Source organism: Conger conger, chromosome 2 (genome assembly GCF_963514075.1).
Source record: "Conger conger chromosome 2, fConCon1.1, whole genome shotgun sequence".
In the NCBI taxonomy this organism is placed as follows: Eukaryota; Metazoa; Chordata; class Actinopteri; order Anguilliformes; family Congridae; genus Conger; species Conger conger.
Window position 1 is genome coordinate 46,136,322 of NC_083761.1, and position 25,366 is coordinate 46,161,687.

General features: G+C 44.7%; 1 protein-coding gene across 3 annotated transcripts in view; it reads right to left on the reverse strand.

The window, feature by feature from the left end:
* The window catches only part of adam11 (ADAM metallopeptidase domain 11), a 39,679-nt gene extending 14,666 nt beyond the window's left edge, over positions 1-25,013 (reverse strand). For all 3 annotated transcript variants that reach the window (XM_061231816.1, XM_061231817.1, XM_061231815.1), the window contains exons 1-15: positions 24,620-25,013; positions 24,006-24,196; positions 19,849-19,925; positions 18,302-18,368; positions 10,901-10,983; positions 10,302-10,365; positions 5,653-5,713; positions 5,113-5,243; positions 3,997-4,071; positions 3,538-3,609; positions 2,852-3,018; positions 2,557-2,641; positions 2,127-2,217; positions 837-888; positions 392-491 (exon numbers count right to left, since the gene is read on the reverse strand). In XM_061231816.1, the coding sequence (XP_061087800.1) occupies positions 392-491; positions 837-888; positions 2,127-2,217; positions 2,557-2,641; positions 2,852-3,018; positions 3,538-3,609; positions 3,997-4,071; positions 5,113-5,243; positions 5,653-5,713; positions 10,302-10,365; positions 10,901-10,983; positions 18,302-18,368; positions 19,849-19,925; positions 24,006-24,196; positions 24,620-24,677 (1,374 nt within the window). In that variant the 5' untranslated portion in view covers positions 24,678-25,013. The remainder of the gene's footprint in view (positions 1-391; positions 492-836; positions 889-2,126; positions 2,218-2,556; positions 2,642-2,851; positions 3,019-3,537; positions 3,610-3,996; positions 4,072-5,112; positions 5,244-5,652; positions 5,714-10,301; positions 10,366-10,900; positions 10,984-18,301; positions 18,369-19,848; positions 19,926-24,005; positions 24,197-24,619) is intronic.
* Between the last annotated feature and the right edge of the window lie 353 nt (positions 25,014-25,366).

The window sequence follows — 25,366 nt, forward strand, 5'->3', positions numbered from 1 at the left end:
TAAGAAGCAGCTGCCCCATACTGTTTACCTTTATGGGTTGAAGAGGCAGTGACCCCATACTGTTTACCTTTATGGGTTGAAGAGGCAGTGACCCCATACTGTTTACCTTTATGGGTTGAAGAGGCAGTGACCCCATAGTGTTTACCTTTATGGGTTGAAGAGGCAGTGACCCCACACTGTTTACCCTGTTGGGCTTGTTGAAGAGGCAGTGACCCCACACTGTTTAACCTGTTGGGCTTGTTGAAGAGGCAGTGACCCCACACTGTTTACCTTGTTGGGCTTGTTGAAGAGGCAGCAACCCCACACTGTTTACCTTGTTGGGCTTAAGAGGCAGCGACCCCACACTGTTTACCTTGTTGGGCTTAAGAGGCAGCGACCCCACACTGTTTACCTTGTTGGGCTTGTTGAAGAGGCAGCTACCGCCTCCTGCCTGCAGGAAGCGGATGTACTCATCCACACTGCAGCGAGCAAACTTCCGGGGGAGATAGAATCTGGCAGACAGGGAGATTAATTCGATTTAGACCACATTTTCTGAACAGCTGATTTTAGGATGGCAACTTATGAGGGATAATAGCCACAGTTCCCTTTCATCCCCATTTTAACCCTCCTTCCCTCATCAAAATATTTGATCACCAAGTTGAGTGTGCCTTATTATACATTTTTATGGTATAGATTTCTGAAAGAGATATTGGTGAAGATGTCTCAGGAGATAATTTTTATTCGTAAATATTTCTGAAGAGGGAATATTTATTGGTGTATATTTCTCACAACGTAAAGAATAAAGTGGTTTCTTGGAGCACTGGAACAGAAATTGGAAAGATTTCTGTAGTACATACCCTGTGTCCTCCATGATACAGCCCAACCAAGGGTCTGGACACTTACAGTCCCCTATGGGGCAAAGAAAGACAGGTCACATGACATGGTTCTGTGAGAGTGGCCTCAAATAATTATACAGTATTCCTAAAAGAACAGTTACACTACATGAGCTATACATGAACTGATCTTCCAATCCTCAGTATACTTTGGTTTAAAAGAATATGAACAAGCGCTAGATATTTTATTGATGTAAAGAATACCCAACTAAAAGAAAAATGAGATTAAATATAAATTGATATGACTTTTTAAATCCTGTATAATCAAGTAAAATTCAGGAAAGCAGGCGAGAGGAATCATCAGGTTAAAAGTATGATTTTAACCTCTTTTGTGTTAACCTGTCAGTGTATAAAGTACAATTATACATATTTTTAACGTTGCCCTTTACCTTTTCTTTTTTTACAGGCACTACCATCAAAATGACCTCCCATAATGCAGTTTCTTCTCTCCCCTTCCCACAATAATGCAAATTCCATGCACTACAGTCTAGGGAAATGAGGCAGTGCAGAACAGAGAATATGTATAACTTCATGTTTTATACATGATGGGGATTTTGCTAGTGTAAAGGTGCTATATCCAAGACAACCGAATACATGTACTGAGAGATCCACATTTCAACGAAATACAGACTTACAAACAGAATAAAAAAGCAGCTCTATAAGCATCTTTGCATCAATTCCTGGACTAATTTTCCTGAATTACTTAATCACCCATAATCACACTAAACAAATGCCTCACAATTGTGTCTAGTGATTTCTTTGCCATCTATAGATTGCGGAAAGAGACAACGCAATGCAGTGCCTTTAACATTATATAATCACGGAATGCCTTGCCACTCAATGGTGTGGGTTCAAGTATTTAGGCTGATACAGCGAAAAGAGTTTGGCAGTAATTAATCAATACACGCATCAATATGAGTGGTTAACTCGGCGACATACAAACTGCTCCGTTTCGCCTGCAAAGCGCTTGAAAGGTATGTAAAACATTTACGCAACACCCATCAGCGTGAGGAGGGCAACTGCTGTTAACACACAAAGAGGCTACGGGCGTTCCTTTAGAGCGCAGCCAGCTCAGATGACTAATCATCTAATGGAGAACTCTAATTACAGCTACTTAGCACGGAAGAGTGCCCAAGTGTAAACCCCTCCCCCCGTTCATCCCAGCTTCCTGTCACAGCAAACTGAAACAGGAGGGGGGAGGGGAGGGGGAGGGGTGGAGAAGGGGGGGTGGAGAGGGGGGTGGTTGTTTCACACCTGCTGCAGCGCGTTCCTTGTTCCACATCATGCCGATGTTCTGACCCAGGCTCTGGCACAGAGTGATGGCCATCGGACCCACGTTCCCATACTGCAACACACACACACACACACACACAAAGTGACCTCATGACAAAGGCCCAGTGACATAAAATACAAATTGACCTAAGCTTAACCTCATTAGAAGCCCTCTGCTTCAAGCCTTTTGGGTACCATTCGTACTGACACGGATTGGAAAGAGATCAATGTACAGCTTAGTGTGATGTGTTGAGAGTATAGTAATGTAATTGTGTTGGCTCAGCTTTACACGTGGGCAGGTTTACATGTCAGCAGGGGCCAGCACAGAGGACTGAGTTACGGCTGCGTGAAAACGAGCCAAGTGATCAATGGGAGTGCCGCCAGGACTTGACACGAAGGGGAGGTTCCCCACCTCATTGACGCCGCCACCCCGCGTGAGAGAGCAGATGCCTCCTATGTACGCCGTCCCGCTGCGGCTGCTCTGGAAGGTGCGCCCCCTGGAGGAGAGGAGAGGGAACCACAGCGGCATCAGCGCCAGGTTATTGAGAGCCGTCGTGCACGGAGAGTCGTGTAAACACTCACACCCACACACCGCACTCTCAAAGCCTCCAGCTCTCTCTCTCTCTCTCCCCTCTGCACACTGCTCTCTCTCTCTCTCTTTCTCTCTCTCTCTCTCCTTCCCGCTCCCCAGGGACAGGAATACCTACGAGAGGAGGTGTGCCGCATCACTGTGCTCCTTTATGTTCTCTTTCCTGTATTTCATGAAGTCACGCAGGGTCAGCAGGGGGTCATCGCCAACGGAGACCATGTTCTGTGATGACCACGTTTCCATGGCAACCAGAACGATCCTGGTGTTCAGCTGTTCCTTGTAGATCTAGAATCAAAGAACCACAATAAAAACAATGACAAAAATGTCAGCAAGCCCGTGAGCCCTGCAACCATTTTTGGTACTGCTGGTAACACGTGTACAAAATCATAGCACTGGTGCACAGAATTGGGACATCGACTACTTTCTGTAAGAAAATCAACCCTCAGTCCTAGGCTATCAATTCTATTGTGGAATGAGGATTGACATTTTCATTGTGGTGAGCAGTTCTGTCAGTTCAGAAGTAGACACTTTCAACACAGACATCATCGCAGTGCTATAGCTAGAGAACTGGGCTTTGAACTCAGAAGTTGTGCGTTTGTTTCCCAGTTAGGGCGCTGCAAGGTACTTAGCCTAAATTGCTTGAGTGAAATATCCAGGTATACAAAGGAATTGTAAGTACAAATGTTATCTGTGCAAGTTGCTGTGGAAAAAAGTTAAATCCAAGCTGTAAAGTATATGTAAATGAAGCTATGAAAAACATTTCATTTTCAGCTAAAAGTAGCACAACAACACCATGTCCCTCACCGCATCTGCCATGTTGACCACAGCTTTGGCAAAGTTCCTGGTCTGGGAGGCAGATTTTCGCATATGCAAATACTGTAGACAGGACATGAATAAAGCACAGAGTTACTGACGAGAGACACAGATGAAAATCATCAGATGAAAGGCAGTATATTAACGCAAACCATTATACACAGTAATATCAATAACTCAGTATCTCAAGAAAACATGCTATGGGACTCATGAGAATAACATCCCCTTGTGTCTTTCTTCTTAATTTGAAAAACATGGCCAATTCTGTATGAAATTGATGTGCAACAGCTACATATAAAGACTCCGAGGGATGGTCTGTTAAAAATAATAGGAAACAACAGCATATTTAATGGAAACAAACACTTTGTGCAGGCCAGGATGTAAAGAAGTTCCACTGACTGAGGGCTACTCCACCCAATCTTCAAAAAGAAATGGCAGCAAGTAACTCACCAACTCATGGTCATTGACCACCATCAGCTCAATATACTTGGTCTCGCTCTGGACTGTGGGCTGGGTCCGGCGCACCTGCAGGGGACAATGGGGACCGATGGGGTGGTCAAATTTTTGTTATCAGTCACTCATGAGAATGCAAAGTTAATGGGCTGTCTAGAACACTGGCTGCCATCCTGAATGCTTTCTGAGAGCCACAGATCCTACAAAATGTACCCATCTGGGTTTAGTTCACCCAGTATAATTCTAACAGGTCTTCTGGAAACAAGAACCCACGTTTTCATTCTGTGAGCTTAAGTCTTTGAGGTGATTTAGATTTTGAGGTGTTATTTTACAGATTAAACAGGTTCATGTAATAGATACCCCTCTCATGTCGCCATTTATTTTGTTCACAAGACTTATGTCAAATAGGATATGTCTGGCTTATGCATATGATATTGGTTAGTTGATAGGCCCTATTATTTGAAAAAGAAAACATTTTTGCTTACTAAAACAAAACAGTGTTCACTTGAGTATCTCTCTAAAACCAAAAGCGGTTGTTCAGGAGTATCATTTTACATTACAGGAATAGGCTATATGGAATAACAATATCATAGAGCCATGTAACAAATACAGTTTGAGAATATTTGAGGGTATTGCCTATAATACAGTGGATATATTCAAATAATTATACTAGAAAATATAGCGGTAGAATACATAAATAGCTTATGACATTCATATATTATTACACAGTAAAAATAACATGTAACCGATTAAACTAGAGGTATTTGCATCGGATTCACTCGTCCTCAATATAAAAATGGAAACATGGAAATAAGAATCTTCACCCCAGAAAGTGCACTTTCACTTTCTTCCAAACCACCATCTTCATCAATGAAGTTTGGCTTGAAGTACCTCTCCCAACAGTGTTTTCTGGAGGCATGTTTCTGAAGTATTACAGTCTATATGCATTTTAATATAGGTATTACTGCTGGTGACGAAACAGCTGAACTTAAGTGAAACGTAGGCATGGTCTTCAAATACAACTCTGGTTTTACTGTCAGCCAATTCAACATATTTGAAAGCCGCTAATCCGCTGCATAACAAACCAAAGGGGGCGTTTTAAGAGTGTTTCACCTGTCTCTTTGAACGCCGCAGCCCCTTCATAAAGGCAGGTTCCTCTTCTGGCTCAAAAAAGATGTCGCTGTCACCATCACTGCGGTCGCCATCGATGTCAGCGTTACCTCCACTGCGGTTCTGCTTGCAGTCTGAAAGAAGAGAGCATGGGGCGAGAGGAAAATGCAATTGCATCAGTTTCAGCAGTCAATACAAGAGTGCATTTTCATACAATGATCCGTAATATAGATTATTAACCTTCAGACAGGGGGGAGGGCAGAAGACTACAGCGAGGAACAGAAGGATAGGGGGAACGGAGGGGACAGGAGATGGAAGAGACAGATAAGCTGGGACAAGAAATGACGGGCGGGAGCGCAAGGTGAGTAACAGGACCTAAAACGAACAGAAAACTGAGGAAAGGAGGCTATTTAAAGACAGGAGTCACAGGAATAGAGGTGAATGTGAGGGCAGAGGAGAGTGAAGTCAGAGAGCGGAAGAGCAGAGGATCCCGGGGGATGAAAGGCCTGAAGGAGAGGGGAGGATCAGAGGAGGATCTCACACCTGGACACAGTGAGGCCAGCTCCAGCTTGGGCATCCTGCCCACCACATGCGCCTCCTCCTCCTGAAGAGACACAGATGTCAAACTGAAACTCGACATCTCTTTGAATCTGGAACTTTCTTCCTGCTATCATTTAAAACATTTTCAATATCATTTCTTTGAATTTTGGAATTCAGTGATTGTTCGGTTTGTGATATAATCTTGTGTTATTTGGAGCAAATGAGCACCTAAAATAACCTTTTAAACCAGGACAATTTGGATCAATTTAATCAGATAAATTAACCTTCACAAGCTTCACAATACACACAAAATGAATACACGAACAAGCAAGACTTCGTGTTCAGGAGTTAATGCAAAAATACTAAGGCAGCACATTCGTTTTCCTTGCTGACAGAGAGTTCTCCGTGTAGACTGGCAGACTACTTGAATGCAGTTTTAATGCTTCATAAAAATTGCCTTTCTGGGTCTCTGAGGAAGGGGCAGGGGGAAATGGTGAGGATCAAATGAGACACAGAGAGGTTTCATCGATCCATTTCCCGTGCCAGGGTAATGGAGCTACGGTTATATTAGCTCCGGAGTCTTAATGGAAAACTATTCAGCCTCCTCCACTCGCTCTCTCAGCCTCAACTGTCCTCTGATATGAAATGCATGACTGGGCACATAGAAAGAATAAAATGTTTGCCTCATTTTCACCCTGGACCCTCCGAGTAAGCTGACTAGTATTATAAACGCAATTTCTTTGAAAGATTGGGCCTTCTACAACATTTGTACCAACAATATACTTACATACTTCACAAATTATTTATTGGCGATAAACACTTAAGAAGATATTTACAACCAAGACAACTACTAATAGCTAAGCCAATTCTAACTAATTTGGCCCGGTGGAATGATAGCTAGAAAACACAGGGAGTCCCCTGGAATACAGTTAATGGTATGGTGGGTGGCCATATACAGTACTGTGCAAAAGTCTTAGGCACCTGCATAACATTCTGTACAGATAAGACTCTTTCAAAAATAATTCAATGAAAGGTCCTAAATAAACATACTATACATCTTACATTACATTCGAGTAATTTGGCAGAATGGTTAAAAACTGAATCAAATCAATATTTTTTGTGACCACCCTTCGGCGTTAAAACTGCATCACTTCTCTGAGATAGCCAACGCTGTCCTGCAGTTCTATAAGACAATCAGCAGGGAGGTTGTTCCAAGCATGTTGGAGAACTTGCCACAGTTCTTCCGCAGACTTTGGTTGGCTCATTGCTTCTGATCTCAGATAGCCTTGATCTTGTTTTTATATAAAAAGTAGTCAATTGCTTACAGTAATGTGTTACTTTTTAAAATTAAATACAAAAATGTGTGAATATTTGGAAATCTCAAATGTGTTCTTTTATACTAACACACACAAAAAAATAAACATATATATATATAATAAAGTCTAGGGTGCCTAAGACTTCTGCACAGTCCTGTATGACAGCATGGAATCAGAATATTTGTACATTTTGAATGGTCTGTAACTGAAAGAAACTGCTGAATAGTTGGAGTAGCCATGCCTTCTGTCACATGCATCTTTCAACCAATCTAGGCTTTTTAGATCAATAGAGGTCACACAGTGCAATATAAGGTTAATTCCACGTGGGAGGTGACCATTCGAATTTTGCTCAAACTACGTGTAAATGTTCTTTATATATTGGATTTGTCATTCTAGAGATATTGGCTCTTAGAAAAGGGGAGAAGTCATTCGAGAGTGGAAATTGTGGTTGGTGTCGATTTTTTGGAGCTTCATATCTTCTGCATTAAGCAGGAAAAAACCTGAAAACATGTAATCTGACACAATTTTCTGTCTATATTCAGAGTTCCAATAAAACTGCTCAGACAAAAAGTTACGGTCATTCAGAAATGCTAAATCATGCCGCTTGGCTATTTTTTTCCTATATTTAATGGCTTTCAATATCAGCACCACTTGCCATATGACTTCCAATCTTTTACGACTTGTAGATATTTTGGTTATTAACATCCACAAGGAAAATTAAGTCAAATAGATCATTTATTAAATAATTATACAATGTCCAAGTTGGGCCTGGGCTGAAAATGTCTGAGCAGTATTATGACAATCGGAGTTCATAATCTGAAAATTATGAATACAGTTTCAGGTTTTCCCCTGTGTTATTGCAAAAGATCTGACACTACAAAATTCGACACAAATCCCAATTTCCACTTGTAAGTGTCTTACAAGAGCCAATATCTCTAGAATGACAAATGCAATGTTTTCTAATGTTTCGGATGTTTTTATTGAATATATAAAGAACATTTACACAAAGTGATGAAAACTGAAGTGGTCACCTCCCACACCATCAGCAGAGCTCAGAGTTACTAGCTAGCCTTCCACATACCTTCCTGTCACCACTGAAAACTTCACATCCCTACTTAAGTACTCACAGAGCACATCAAGTCTTAGGAACAGTCATGAGCCAGTGTTCCTAAAAAGTTTTGCAGTCATTATAACCATGGCTGTTATAACCGTATCTGTACTAATTACATAAGAATTCCCTCTAGTCACACCAAACAGCAGAAGGGGCGAAATAATGTGTGTAGTCTTACCTGGTCCTACCACAACGGGATTAATGTAATGACATCTTGGTCATCTGACTCTAAAATAATGGTTTAACCTTTCATCTGTGCTAACAGATACTGAATATAACACGAGTGTCACTTGTAAACATAGCTGTCAATCAACATATGTGCTTAATTAATAAAAATTACTTCAACTTCAATATCAACTTGAGATGGTGCAAATGGGATCATTATTTCAGAAGGAGGTTGACAAAGATGCTATTGTGACCTCTAGCTGGTGGAGGACTGAAGTACCATGTGAGAAAACAAGGCGAGACAAACGGGCTGTAACCCACTCCACAAGCGTACAGACCTATATAGTTATATAGAGCTATAGAGCTATATAGTAGCTATATATCACATCTTTGGAATAGCTGGCTGGCTCTGGGCTCAGGTAAAAGATGAGTAGTCAGTCATTTTGCAGTAACCTCAAACCATGTTTTTCTGCTGGATTTGGCTCAATTCATAAAAGACTGATGTGCGCATTACCCTGTGGAAAGGTTCACTGACCCCTCACTCCCCTGCCTCTTCTCTCCTCTTTACCCTCTGCATGAGACATTTCATCATCATGACTCTGCTCCTGGATTATATGTCAAGCCATTACTTTCCATAAGGCAATAGGGAGATAGAGTGACACATGCCTGTGCCAGAGAGAGCAAGAGAGAGCGAGAGAGGCAGAGAGAAAAAGAGAGCGGTTTAAATTACGCTTTAACCCGTAATGTCAGAAAAATATGACATATCTTTCGGGTGTTGCACAAGGGAGCTGCCTTGGTCCCCTTCTTTTTCATTATACGTGCCTCCCTTAGGTCATATCATCACACAACACAATGTTCATTTCCACAGCTATGCTGATGACACACAGTTCTACATTGCGGCCTGAGCCCTGCGCCCTGACTATTGCACCTGTCTGTCTGCAATGAATCAATGGATGAGCAATATCTTTCTAAAATTAAATGAAGATAAGACAGAAGTCTTTAGTCGGCCCCAAAGCCAAAAGGGATGCACTTTATAACAGGGTAGGAAATGTGGCTCCCCAGATTAAATCAGAGGTACAGCAACAAGCCTGGATTCTGAGCTTTTATTTCAAGTGGGTTGGACTATTGCAGTGCTCTTTCTGTACATTGCAACTGAAAACACAGCTTTTTATGTTTTTAGCACTGTTTTTAGCACTGTTTTTATTATTTTCCCCTTGTTTGAATGATAAATAATATTTTATGTATGAATGTGCTATATAAATAAAGATTATTATTATTATTATTATTATTATTATTATGAATTATTAACTTTAAAGACCTGAGCTACACCTATTCCCCAAACACACAATACAGAGGGATTCCAAGAACAGAACTGAAAGAGCTACTACACCTGATGAATCTGAATCTTTGACAACCCCTTCATTCCAATGAGGGAACAGTACACCTGCAGCCACCCTCAGGTGTGCCAGAAGTAACAGCAGCAGTTCCAATGCTTTTCCAGCTAAGCAATGGATAAATCTATTTTTTGCCATTTCTAAATGTAGAGGAGAACTTGCAGCAATTGTATAATAATGTATAATTGTGTGCGCGTGTGTGAGTGTGTGGTTTTGTACATGAAGGCACATACGGCACACACTACTGTCTGTGTGGATGTGTGTGTGGGCATGCATGCCAAAGGTGGCAAGCTGATAATTAATTCAACAGATTTCTAGACCGTCTATGGGTCACTGCTCACTGGTCTGAAGATGGTGACACCCTCCTGGCACCATCCCCTTCGCACACCAACGCACGCCACCCATTCCAACGCCAACCTGCCACCCACTGCTGCTGACCCGGTACTTTCAGGAAACCTGCTGTCCAAATATAAACCTTCCATGTGTTCAAGTGGGAGATGCTACAGCTTCTCTGTGTGCCACACAGTAGTATAAAAACATGTCCGGGGCATGCTAGAAATGAACATTACATGTTCGCTCACCTGGGCATTGGCACTAACACACCTAATACATCTCATGTTTCAATAGACCAGCACCCCCCTCCCCCAGTATTTTGCCACAACTTACCTGATCACTGTCACCCTGAACTGGTTCAATCCCATAAGAGAAATTCCCATCAGAAAACAGTCCTCTGTAGGTGTAGAGAGGGAGAGAGGGAGTGAGGGAGAGAGAAAAAGAGAGATGCTCAGCGTTGGTCAGGTCAGAAGGGATCAACACTGCTGTGACATGTCTGCAGCAACTGGCGGCTCATTCCAATAGCTCATTTTTCACCTCCTACCTTCGGAGGAGGAAAGAAAAGGAAGTGAGAAAAGGAGGTGAAGACGGGGAGACTCGAGAAAAGGTGAATTAGGCAAATAGAATCTCCTTGCTCCTTCAAACGTCAGTTCGAAGCCACATCGGTCATAGATGTGGCATATGTGTGGTAGATAGGGATCCACAGGTTGACCATTTATACTGCAAAAGGTCTTAGAAGGAATACTAAACAAATTGGAATCTCCCTAAAGATGGCAGACCTTGATAAACTTCCTGGTCAGGCAAAGAACAAAAAGAAAGGGAGGTGCAAAATAAGCGATTGGAATGAGCCCCAGGCAGCAGTGTGATGGACGTAGTAGATCGTAGCTGCCCAGGCCACTGTTCTAGTGGACGCACGGGTAGGGGATTCTCACCGCAGGCCGTGACAAGTCGAGAGAGCAACCCAGGAACCTGGTACATCTCGAACCTTCCCATGATAATAGCAATGCTCACCGCCCTGCAGACACAAAGAGCAGGCCCGTGTCAGTCCTCCTTTCTATACGCATACAGTGCTGTGCAGCATATGGTCTTCTTATCAAACACAGCCCACACCTCCCCCGAGACCCATTCTCATTCACACACATACCCCCAACACAGCCAAACCCTCAGCAAGTCATACACAGTCATATGTACACCGACATTCGCTTAGTATGAACACACACATCTTTACGAGCGCTTACCAATTCCCACTCACACCCAACACGAATATACGCATGGCTGAGTATGTCCCCACCACTAATTTGGAATATCCGATTACTGTTTGTAGCCACGTTGACGCATGGTCCCCAATACAGTTTCGGCAGAGTGTAGATATCTGCAGCCCTCCTCCGGTGAATCAACTGAACTTTTCCTGGCCGAGACAAAAGCCAGTTGTGTGTTACCCTGTGGCACTACCATCCAAAGGTGGCACTAGCACGGTCTGAAAACTGTGAGGTTCTCCAACACAAGTGAATAGATACATCCACATTCCTCCGCCTAACAGACAACTATGCTTTCAGCCACCCAAACATCCACAGACATATGTATTACACCCATACAAGCAGCCATTTCCATATATACAGTGCTGTGAAAAAGTATTTGTATTTGTGATTTCCTCTATTGTTGAATATTTTTTTGACAAAATGTAAAACACGAAAAAGGGAACCTGACTAACACAAAACACATTTGTCAATAACATCTGCTTAGTATAAACAGACACATGTTAACAAGCCCTTTCCAACTCGACTTACACCCAACACAAATACAAGCATGGCTGAGTATGTGCCACACTAATTTGGAATATCCCATTACTATTTGCAGCCATATTCATGCATGATCCCAAAACAGATACCCATAGACCAAGAGTGCACAACTTCAGTCCTGGAGGGCTGGTCTGACAGCTGGTTTTTGTTCCAACCAATGCAGCTCTAGAAATTATGCTGGTTCACTCTTGTACCTGAGCAGAGTAACATCTTTAGGATTCATTTGCAGTCTGCAGCTGTAGCTGGTGCATACACAAATGTCTGATCAAGACATTATTTAGCTAATTAAATAATTCAGAGCAGAAGTTGGCACAAAATCCTGAAGTGGATCGGCCCTTGCTGTGCACCCCTGCCATAGACACACATAAGCTACGAAAGTATTTTGTAAAACACAGGCCTACGATCGCATTCCTGGATCCTGCAGAGTGAATTTAATGCCACTACTGGACACCCAAAACCTGTCTCAGTAACAATGCCTATCAACGACGAAAGGGTTACTCAAGTTCAGGCGTATTGGGCCGCCCAGCAGGCTTTCCTGCTCTCTAAAAACCATTAGCAAGGTCAGCACTGGGGAAGGAAGCCAGATTGATTTTTCTAAGCCAATGATGAGTCAAACTGGATGGTTAAGTGCCCGACTGTGAGGAAAGCTTGTTACAAGATCCGGGTTGAGTCGCTCAGAAGTAAAGTATTTACAGCAGTGGACACCGACCCTGTTCCTAGAGAACTACTGTCCTGTAGGTTTTCACTCCAACCCTAACAAAGCACAGCGCATTCAACAGCTAGAGCAGGGCTACCCAACCCTGTTCCTGGAGATCTACCGTCCTGTAGGTTTTCACCCCAACCCTAACAAAGCACATTCAACAACTAGAGCAGGGCTGCCCAACCCTGTTCCTGGAGATCTACCATCCTGTAGGTTTTCACCCCAATCCTAACAAAGCACATTCAACAGCTAGAGATCATTGAGCAGCTAATTAGTTGAGTCAGGTGAGATAAATTAGGGTTGTAATGAAAACCCTACAGGACGGTATATCTCCAGGAACAGGGTTGGTTTATTGATTTACAGAGTACACCCAGAAATGCAATAGATGGCCTGACTTCCTACAGTACCTTGCTATGTAAATGGTTGGCATTTATATAGTGCCTTTATCCAAAGTGCTGTACAATTGATGCTTCTCATTCACCAATTCATGCACACACTCACACACCAATGGCGATTGGCTGCCATGCAATGCACCAACCAGCTCATCAGGAGCATTTGGGGGTCAGGTGTCTTGCTCAGGGACACTTCGACACACCCAGGGCGGGATCGAACCAGCCAGATCACTGCTCTTACCTCCTGAGCCAATGTCGCCCCCAATCTGAGCTCTGAATCATGTTACACCATAGCACACGTGTGCGTGTGTGTGTGCGTGGTGTGTGAGTCACCATCCTGAGGCAGGTGTAATTGTCGAAATGTATATGTGCCTAATGAAGAAAGTATGATACCCAAACCTCCACACGTGGAACAACCAACACGTGTCGGCTCACTTCACTTCCATCTAAGAGCTTCTGGTCTGCTTCTGGTCTGCTTATAAACCAGAATAAAAAGAAGATTTTACATACTCAAGGGCACAAGTACGAAGTATCTTCTGCATTAATGAATTTGAAAAGCCATGCATTCTTGTTTATATCTCAATGTAAAAGCTAAAATGATTTTTTTCCCGGTGTTGTTTTCATCTGTGACATCGACAATAAGCTTCAAAATATTGCATGGCCCTTTAACTGGGTTCTACCTCTTTACTAAGGAGGCCTTCCTGATTTTCCATATAAATTTTGTTGCCAGTGATTGAGAAACTGTGTATAGAAACCCAAACGTGCGTCACACACTACAGGGAGCTCCTTTGATCGTGTCTTTTTGTTCATCAGGAGACAAACTCTATGTACTGTGTGGGTGAGTTGATTTTCAACTGTTCACAGGATTTAATGCAATGAGATTCAACAATGATAAGTGTTGATAAGACTATTGATGAGACCCGCTGGGTGACATTATCTCAGGAGGTAAGAGCGGTCGTCTGGCAGTCGGAAAGTTGCCGGTTCGATCCCCACCTAGGTTAAAAGCAAGACACCTAACCCCCAATTGCTCCCGACAAGCAGGTTGGTGCCTTGCACGGCAGCCATTCACTGTTGGTATGTGTGAATGGGTGAATGAGGCATCAATTGTAAAGGGCTTTAGATAAAAGCGCTATATAAATGCAGTTTACCATTTATTGACGGTTTTATATTTACCATTCACCATTTCCCATTTATCCTTTACCATTTATCTTCATGTCCCAACCATCCCAAAAAGGAAGTAGTCCTAGCAGCACAGAAGTGTTCCGATGCATAAAGACAAGGGTCCACGTGACCTTACTCTACATAATTTGAACTGGACAAAATGTCACCCTCTGATCAAAATGACATCACTACATAATTACATCACTTGGACACTGCTAAATCATCAAAATCCTCTTGTTCAGACAATGTATCAAGGATATGAATACATTTGGAAGCCATCGTATTTCAACAAAACACAGGGGATGCTTTTGCATGAGCTGGCAGTAAATACATCTTCATCTTTTACTCCATCTTTATGTAGGGGAGGCACTCAGGCTGCACACAGGCTTTTATGGGGGAAATGCAGGCCACTTATCTACAATGAAATAAATAAATAAAGTCAGAGATTACAAGGGTAAGTGGAAGAAATCAGATTGCATCACACCGAGCTGTTAGCAGATGAGTATCAGGTGACCTTTCTGCAATGTTCCTGGGACTGCGCTTTGTGTAATGCTCAGTCAACAGCACTATCCATCCCACACACGGGCACACACAAACACACCAACACATACACATACACACTAACACATACACACACACTAACACATACACACAGTCTCAGACACACACAAACACACACACACGTACACAAACATACAGTCAACAGCACTATCCATCCCACACACAGGCGCACATAAACACACTACCACACATACCCAAACACATTAACACAAATGCACGCACACACGCACACACACACACACTAACACATACGCACACACGTACACAAACACACACACAGTCTCAGACAAACAGAAACACACTACAACCTCACACACATGGGCATACGCAGGCTCAGACACACAAACACACAGTCTCAGACAAACAGAAGCACACCACCACCTCACACACATGCACATGCACAGGCACAGACAAAAACACATACACACACACACACACACACTAACACATACGCACACACGTACACAAACACACACACAGTCTCAGACAAACAGAAACACACTACAACTTCACACACATGGGCATACGCAGGCTCAGACACACAAACACACAGTCTCAGACAAACAGAAGCACACCACCACCTCACACACATGCACAGGCACAGACAGACACACACACACACACACATAAACACACAAACAAACACACTCTCAGACAAACAGAAGCACACCACCACCTCACACACATACACATGCACATGCACATGCACAGGCACAGACAAAAACACACACACACACATGAACACACACACAAACAAACACAGTCTCAGACAAACAGAAGCACACCACCACCTCACACACATGCACAGGCACAGACAGACACACACACACATAAACACACAAACAAACAAACACACTCTCAGACAAACAGAAGCACACCACCACCTCACACACATACACATCAACATGCACATGCACAGGCACAGACAAAAACACACACACACACATAAACACACACACAAACAAACACAGTCTCAGACAAACAGAAGCACACCACCACCTCACACACATGCACAGGCACAGACAGACACACATAAACACACAAACAAACAAACACACTCTCAGACAAACAGAAGCACACCTCCACCTCGCAGTAGCAGTCCACACAAGCGGTGGCTGAGAGCAGAGGGCTACAGTGGGTACAGTAGCTGCTGTAGTGCTGAGTCAGCACAGCTCATCTGCTCTGTCGCCTCACTGTACACCCGGGGCTCTGGGGTATACATTACTATCCCTGGAGACCAGGGGGCAGGACCAGACCACCTCACCAGAAAACAAGACGATCGCAACCGGGATCTCTTCACCTTGCAGGAGACCTCTACGCCTCCCTATACCTGGGTCTGATTTGGACTTTATCGTACTCTGGATAAGAGCGTCCGCTAAATGACTGTAATGTAATGTGACAGGGCCCAAGGAGCATCTTATAAACACACAAACCTGTCCCCAAAGTCTTCAAATGAGACTTTCCTAATTAAACGTTAAAATGACAAGGCAACATGGTCATTTTCAGAACAGTACATAATTCTCTTGTAGACTACATATTGTAATGTACATCACAGTTTTACCTGCACTAACAGGCATTTCTAGTGGAGGGAAAAATAAATCAGAGAAATAGCGTGGCACATTTTCACTACCTGCTTAAAAGACACTAAACTATTACCTGGGATTGCGTAAATTAATTTGGCTCTCTGAGAATGGGGAAGTCTGTGTAGGCAGAGCAGGACAGTGGCAGACCACAGTGAAATAGTAGATAGACCACTAGATCGCTTTAAGCTGACTGTGCATTTGGACCTGACGTATTGCCGTATTAGCATCCCACCACTTTCACTAAACCTCTGTAGCACAGCTTGTGTCCAAAGCAACTCACCATTTCCGCCCTCTCTCTCTCTCTCTCTCTCTCTCTCTCGTTCTCTCCTGTTCTCTCTCGTTCTCTCATTTTGATGTCTGTCTGCCCCTCTGTTTTTTCCCTTATCACTCTGCGCCTCTCTCTCACGATCTCTCTCATTCTTGCTTGCTCGGTCATTCACTCTCTCTCCTTGTCACCATGTTCAACACATCCATTTCCCTGACCTCTCTCCTGTATACTCCCGGTTCTCCTTCCCCCTGAGTAGCTTCATTGAGACAGGATTGGTGGGCCATAACTGTGACAAAAGTGATTGATAGACAGACCGTTAAAAGGAGAAAAGAGAAATATATGGCCGGGTCAATAAAATGTTGTGAATCATGGCCGCGCTGGGGCATATGGGCTGGCTTTATACTTCTCCGAGCTGCAGGGTGGGCCACAAGCTGTCGCAACGCAGAACCGACACGACCACGAAGCAACTCCCTTTTACAATTCCACTCCTGCCTTTGAAATTATGCCACTTTATTCTTTTTTTTTTCCCTTTCCCTCTTCCTACACCAACAGCTGAGTGACAGGTCTGAGCCAAAGTGGGCTGGGGCTGCCGGTTGCCACGGGAACTGCCACGCGATTGGCTGGACGGGCGTGTGATAGTCGGAGAGTGTGGGCGGAGGGGGGGGGCGTGCGCTTGCAGTGTTGGACTGCAGCGGCTTCCTCCAGCAGAACCTCGCCAAAGCGTCGAGGCGGAGACGCTGCCCCTGCTGCCAGGACCCGCGCTGGCCGTACGGGCGCTTAGCGGGCCCCCGACCGCCGACGCGTCTGCCCCCACCTCGGCCCCCACCTCGGCCCCCGCCTCGGCCCGCTGCTGCCCGTAAGCCGGCCGCTCGGCGACGGGGGAGGGCTCGCCGCCAAACTCTGACGTGGTTGTTCGGTTCGTCTGGAACGCGGGCTCTGCCCAGCCAACTGTCCCCGGCTTTGCGGCGGGAGCAGCGCGGCCCGGATCAACAGATCCGCTCCAGACAGAGCCTCACACAGCACACAGCACGCAGCCCCGCTGCCCACCCTTCAGCAGCAACACACAAAAACTACAAACAAAAATTTAAAAACTACAAATTATGACCTTTGACCCCTGCATGTCCTGCTGCCCAGGACAAAACAAATGTTAGCTTGGCTGCATCGTCTGTTAATATCCGAGGGTTGCTTTAATCGATTTTCCTATGTAAATTCCATATTTTCTTTTGTGTTCTAACAACAAGGAGTGCCCCTAGCCAGAATCACAGTTAAAACGGGATATCTGTCTGCCATTTATTAAGCTGAGTTCCCAATGGACTCGGGGACGCGGTACTGAGACATCTATACCTACACCTATAGCATACTATTTTGTTGTACATTGCTCTGGATAGAGCGTCTGCCAAATGCCATTAATGAAATGTAATATCCAGAGTAATTCAGCAGTGCCTCTTCAATGTGATAAAACCATAGACCTCTCACTCGCAATACCAAACGGTACCTCCCGGCTTGGTACACACACACGCGAACACACATGCGTACACACACACACACACACACACGCACACGCACACACACACACACACACACACACACACACACAGGTGCGCACCTGTACACACACACATGAGCACATGCACACACGTGCACAGGTGGGCGCACGCACACACACGCACACACATGCACACACACATGCACACACACACACACACACACCCACTGCACAGGCCACAAAAGTGCCTGGGGTGGATGGGAAACTGCTCCCATTCACTTCACAAAGTCCCCACAAAGGCTGCATAGAAGGACAATGGCCCTGTGCAACAATGTCCACAAAGAAACTTTCAGCCAGCTGTCAGCAGTGAAACCCAGTCCTACCACAGTCTGCACAGGCTTCCCGTCCTCGTCGAAGTGCCGCTCCATATACTCGGAGGACAGGAGATCGCTGCACGGAAAACAAAATGGACAACTTGAGATTTTCTTTTGGGGATACAGCAGGGTCACACACAGAGTAATATGGCGGATGGGGCATGCCAGGATTATCGCCTAAGGCAGAGATCATCAAATCTGGCCCTCAAATCCAGCCCTGGTTTTCTTTTCTTCCAGGTAATCAACTAAACAGTTAGTGCTACCGATTGGCCGGACTGTCTTCACACCTGACTCCCAGGTAAAGGGAGGGTGGAAAACCAGCAGTTCTCAGCCCCTGAGGATGACCAGTTGATGACCCCTGGTCTAAGGATTAATAGACATATGCATGCAAAACTTTACATCAAGTTTATGTTACTCCAACCTAACTGTGATACCAGATGAAGCGTACAGTAGCATAATTACGTCCATATTCTTTTTGTCATTTAGCTTCTTCTTTTTTTCTCAAACACCTTGCAGCGTTACAGTACAAAACATACTTTCCACATAGTAGTCTACCGGTATCAAAGTATACAAACCCTGACAGAAAACTAAAACTAAAAGCAAACACAACAGCACAGCGTGATATGTGACAGCATCTCCCCCACCCCATACCACACAACCCCCCACATAGCATACATTTAGGCTTTCGATCACGTAAGACCATAATCTTGATAATTGTCAAAGTTTAATTTAAATACACTGGCAAATCTTGAAAGATATTCAAACACTCTGCATTGCCTCTCATCATTTGGGACTGTACCTGAGCCCATATGAGTGTTTGTTTCACAGCATGAGTTAAACTGCAGGTCATTTGCAGAGACCACTGAGCAGAATAAAACCCAACTGACCTGTATTAAAACTCCAAGCTTCAAGCTCATCCACATTGTGATTCTCTGTGTACACTGGGCCATTTGGTTTCTCTTTGCCCTCTTTTGCGCTTTGAACGCAATGGGGAGGGGCCCTTAACTCAAATTAATGAGTATTGTCTAGTGCAGGGCTGCCCAACCCTGCTCCTGGAGATCTACCATCCTGTAGGTTTTCATTCCAACCCTAACAAAGCACACCTGATCCTACTAATTAGCAGCTCAATAAGATTTCTAGCTGTTGAATGAGGTGTGGTTTGTTAGGGTTGGAGTGAAAACATACAGGATGGTACCTACAGGTTTGGGCAGAACTGGTCTAGTGTGTGCAGAAACATGCATACGTATGAGCAGCAATGTGTGTGTGTGTGTGTGTGTGTATGCGCATGTGTATGTGTGCATGTTTATGTGTGTGTGCATGTGTGTGTATGTTTATGTGTATGTATGTGTGTGCGTCTGTCTGTGAATGCACTTTGTATACATCATTGCAAATGCTTCCTTAACGACCCATCTGCACAGAGAGGTTCCGTCATTTTCAAACATTTCAGGATAACAGCATCGATCAATGCATGAGGTCAGCGCTGTAACTGACTGCAGTGCCTGAGAGCTGGCTGAGGGCCCCCCTCCCTGCATGTGTATGTACTGTACTGCACTCACTGGTTTAACTCTAGGTCCAGGATGAAGGAGCAGCCAAAGGCCTCGATCAGGAAACTGCTCTGGGCCAAATGGACAGGCTGGGGGGCAAAAAGAAACACAGAGGAGAGAGGAGAGAGGAGAGAGAGGTTAATTCCCAGAGGAACACGCTGCAAATGGACGCATCCTCACCACCCCCACAGCTCCTCGCAAATACCTCTTCGACTAAAGGCCCAATAACTGCATAGTCCACATGAAGACACTGTGAGAATCCATAAATGTCCTTTATGGTTTAGTTTATCATTAACATTATCCAGGACCGACCACTATAGAAGTACACTCTAACATGTACCCTGAAGGCACAATTGCTTACATGGGAATTGAACAGATCTATCTACTGGGGCAGCATATAGCATAGTGTTTAAGATACATGCCCGGATGGTTGGTGGCTCAAGCCCTGATGTAGCCACGAGAATCCCACATCCCTCTAGGGGGGATTGTCCCCTGCTTAGTCCAATCAACTGTAAGTCACTTTGGATAAAAGCCTCAGAAATAACGGTAATGTAATTGGATCGATTGAGGCTCAACTGATTTGGCCGGTATGAATACCAAAGCCCACTTTGGCTCTGCTGATTTAGATGGATGACAGCAGGAACAAGAGGGAAGGAAAACAGCAGCCAATATCCATCGATGTCATAAGTGTCAATTCCCTTCCTGCTTGACCATGGTGGCCGTCAAAGAGGTGAATGCAGTAGAAGAGTAACTTTGAATCAGGAGACATTTTTATCCACAAAACCGAGGCACTCTTTCATTAAACACGCAATACTCATTCAAACTCATTCACCCATGAGCCTAACCTTGGCGTAAATCATTCCATTGAATAACTCAGTAGAACCCACTATAAAGTGCATTGTTGTTTGCTTCTGTTACCAATGGCACCATGGGAATTTCATATGATATGATAGTCCACCCCGTGTCACCAGGCACATAATCTTTCCTTATTTTCTCACGATATTGTGTTCTGGCATCCAGCTGGACTAAAGAGCGAACTTCAAGTCAGTCACATGCAGAAATGTCTGATTCATAAACAAAAAATCTTTGTTCAAAGGATGTTCAAAGATAATGTTTAGCATTACAAAAACTTGGCCTCTACGCATATGCGTGTTTAGTTCTGCCTGGTTTCTTTATCAATGGAATTAGATGCAATGCATTTAACTGCTTCCATCATTTTCCCTTTAAACCAATTTCAACTGAAGGTTGGGTTGGCTCCTTTCCATTTTCCATACACAGGCATGTAGTTATAGCAACATATTCTCATTTTAGTATTTAGCACCACAGAGTTTTTACCCATCATGCCATGCCCTGGAACTGCAGAGGTAAATTAGCTTGAAGCTAACTCTGGTGCAATTGTATTTTAGTTGGGCATGGTCCCTGCTAAATAGGCAAAAATGAATGAATCAAGCCATTTTAACCACTTCCCAAGGACCTTGTTACACAGATCACATCAACATTTTTTCCCCAAATTAACATGGGATTTTCATTCTCCTTAACACGCATATCTGATGCTGACATCATTTTTGGGGAAATAAATTGGTTTGTTTGATTCAGATCAATTTCCAGCTCATTAAAGTTGGGAGTTCACCAAAAGGAGGACCCCAGGGTCAAGCTTGGGAGCCTGCAACATTTAATTCCTCCACAGACCAGAAGGATTACTGGAAGTATGGCTGAGTATTGTAACTTTCGCAATGAATCCCTAGAAGAGTTCACAGATCTATAAGGAATGGGTAATAACAACTTTACTATCAATACTCACACTCACTTTGTTGTACGTCGCTCTGGATAAGAGCGTCTGCCAAATGCCAATAATGTAATGTAATGTAAAAAGTGACCAGGGTGTTTTGAGTACTGTCATACAGACATTGCCTACTGAAGACCTTGGAAGATGTCAATCGATGAGTGCAGTGTACAATAACAACAGCAAAGGTATCAAAATATCCTACATATGCCCTATAAAAAACATATTTATGACACCAACTCATTTTTTCAAAAACGTAGAGCCTCATAATTCTCATGAATTCATAGCCCATAGTTGTGCAGCAGCAGCAACACAGAAACCCTACTCAAAACAGGTTTTAAGAAGACGGCTTTCAGAGCAGACCTTTCAACTGTCTAAAAATCAATGGTGCGTAACAAAAGGGAAAAGATGGGTGTGAACAAGGCCCATTTCCCAGATGACACTTCTAAATAATGCAATTACGTAATGGGGTTCCGGGAACAGGCCCTGGGATGTAAACCTGATCGTATGCGGTCTGGAGCCCCCGATCGATACCCTCAGGCCCGAAAACTCAGCAGTTGTGAAGGTCCGGCAGGAGGAGGAGTGAGGGAGCAGTCTGGGTGACAGGCACGCAGGGAGGGCAGCTGAAGGTTGCGCAATGAGATGAGAGATGAGAGTGATTGACAGGCAGTATTTATAGGGCCGGTAACAGAAGAGGCGGAGGTGTGAAATGTGATCGGGGGCCTTAGGCGCTGCAGCAGGAAAAACTTCTGTGGGTCAAGGCTGGGCCTGTGGGGCCCTACAGGGGCCCTGGGACTGGGTAAATGGACTGCATTTATAAAGCGGTTTTATCCAAAGCACTTTACAGTTAATGCCTCTTGATTCACACTCACAAACACTCACGCACACTCACTCACTCTCACACACTAACACACACTCACTCACTCACTCACTCTCACACACTCGTGCACACATTCAAAAACCAACGGTCAAGGGCTGCCATGCAATGCTAATCAGTTTGTCGGGAGCAATCGGGGGTTAGGTGTCTTGTACAGAAACACTGACACACCCAGGGCGGGGGATCAAACCGGCAACCCTCCAACAAACCACTCCTGAGCTAACATCACCCCAGGGAATCCAGCGGGGACCCAGGCACAGGTCAATAATCTAAAACATACTCAACTAAAGTGTGGCAAAGCCTTGGAAGAGTCCTGCCTGTCTGGACAACATTGCACCGCCAGGTCACTGCAAGCCAGGACATTACCACTCACTCTCTGCTGGCCAGACAAGGGCTGCCAGTGATGGAGCCACAATACCACCCCCAACAACAACGTTACGTTCCCCCGGTCTCCCAAAAGCACGGCCTGACACGGTGCCGTAGACCCGCGCCTGAGAAAGCTCCAGCTGCGGAGCCACCACCTGTGCTTTCCACGTCTTTGCTCCGCTAAAGCCCTTAATTATTTAAACCACCTCCAGCAGCAGATTCGGCTAAGTAATTAAAGCACAAGAGGGCAAACGGGCGGCACAAAGGTCTCCGCTTGATCTGTTCGTTCCACTTTATGGTACAGACCGGAGAGCGGCGCGCTCCAAAAGGGAAAGTGAATCTTTTTTCTTTTTAATGGGGCAAAAACGGTGACCATAAACGCTCTCTACATGCCCGCGTTAATTATTGAAGGGGAAAATTCTTTAACACTCCGTGGAATTGGCGAAGTAGCTAGGAGCCGATTGTGGCCCAGGCAAAACCACGGATGTGGTTCGTTCAGGGTTCATTTCATTTTCCGACGGGAAGCTGAAGAGACTCCCACACTTCAGCTCTGCCCTCCCAACCTCCGCTTGTGGCCCTGCACCCCCACGCTGTCGTTAAATGTGTGACCTGCTTCATTTCCATATTTTTACAACGTTACAAGAGTCTGGTAGAATGTAAAGGGATGAACGACATGCTGAACAGTAGCAAGAACCCATCAGTTTATCTCCTGTCTCTTTGGTGTAGACTGACAGGAGGAAGGCAGGCAGTGAGGCAGTGTGTGAGGCAGTGGGCAGATAAAAGACAGAGGGACAGGAGTTTATGTACCCCATGAGCCAGGGGAGACAAAAGGAGGACAGAAATAAAGGGTCAAGTGACTCCTCTGTACCACTAAACCAAGGAGGGTCTCAAAAAGCTACACAGCAGAAAAGTATCAGTCACAGAGTGCATCCAACAGACTACAACTGCCTTAAAAACCACATAAAGTTTCAGCAGTTTGCCCACAGGTCTAACTTGGTAATGTTTATCATTTTCATGCTAAAGCTTTTGAAGATATTAAGTTAAAACCATAGTCAGCCCTTTCCAATTGATTTATTGGTTTAATTTGAATGTTTATCCACTCAGTGTTAAAGCACCGTTTTCCCTCAGACAATAAAAACTCACTTGTGCGACCTCGGTGTGGTTCTTCACCCGGGTGTCCAGATGGCCATGTACAAACTCTGCCTCCGAGTCGATCTGTTGCAGCAGGCGTCTGGGCTTGATGATCTCCTCCACAGCCCCGCTGTACTCTCCACCTCGCTCCGGCGCTGCCCGTTCCCACACAACCGCATCCCGCTTCACGGAGCTGCTCCAGCCTACAGAGCAGAGGCGGCGGCGATTAATCAATCTGATTTTGTTAAACGGAAGGCGAAGATGTCGCAGCTCGGACAGTAATGCAAAACACGCACAAGGAAATCGACGTGCATTTTGGCAGCGATTTTTAATGTATGCTGCCTCTCAAAGCGCGATTTACTGCATTCAAGCACCAGCTGGATGGACGCGCTGCGGGGAAAATTCTGTTGATGCAGCAGATCTACCTCATCGGTTCAGCTGACGAGAGGGACGCAAAACACGACCCGAATACTTGACACAGAGGCAAACCCCAGAACGGTACGGACAGATCATTATTGAAGTAGGAAAAGTGATTATTGGTGCAGAACAGAGAATTTGTCAGCGGAGGGGGAACTTGCAGATGAAAAGCTATGCGGTTTCAGCCTCTCCCTCCCGCTCTCCCTTACCTGTCACGGCAAACCGTGCACTCACTGCAGCAAACACCAGGCATCGCAGCGCCAGCATGATGTTCACATAGTCCCCCGGATTTGCATGAAGTGCGAGGAATAAATGGATAAAATGAGGGGAAAAACAGCTGATGCCGATGAAAAAGCAATTAAACCTTTAACTGTCCCCTCTCATTTTCCCAATGTTGTTTTAGTCATAAAAAATTGAAGTCAAAGCTGAGGAGCGTCATTATGGTTCAGAAAACAGGAAACAGGAAAGCGTCAGCAAATAGAAAAATGTAAGCCAAAAATTAAAAGGTGTGAAAAGGGGGAAATACTATGTGCACAGACATGTTTTCCAGCAAGGGTGGAGGACAGTGCGTGTGTAGGCTATGCGGTCCGTCTTCACTGCCTCTGCGGCGCTGGAAACAGCGGATAGAAAATGAACAGAAGAGCATCGAATCCGCGTTGGCGAGAACACGTGGGATCGCGTGCGCCCTCCTCTTTTCTCTCGCTGTCACCCCTGCTTTATCCTCTCCGAGAAAACACCCGCGACAGGATCGTCTCAAAGGAATGCGTACGATAATGCTCCTTCCTTCATAGCAGTCACTTGGTTTCACACTGACAATAGTCAATCTTTTCACGACAGTGGTTGTGACAAGTGTCTTAAACCTCTTTTCGGGACCAAATTCAGGAGCGTCGTGGGGGTGACAATGCGCAATAAACGTATTAGTCCTTCAGGGGAAATCCCTTACGGGGTGTCGCCGT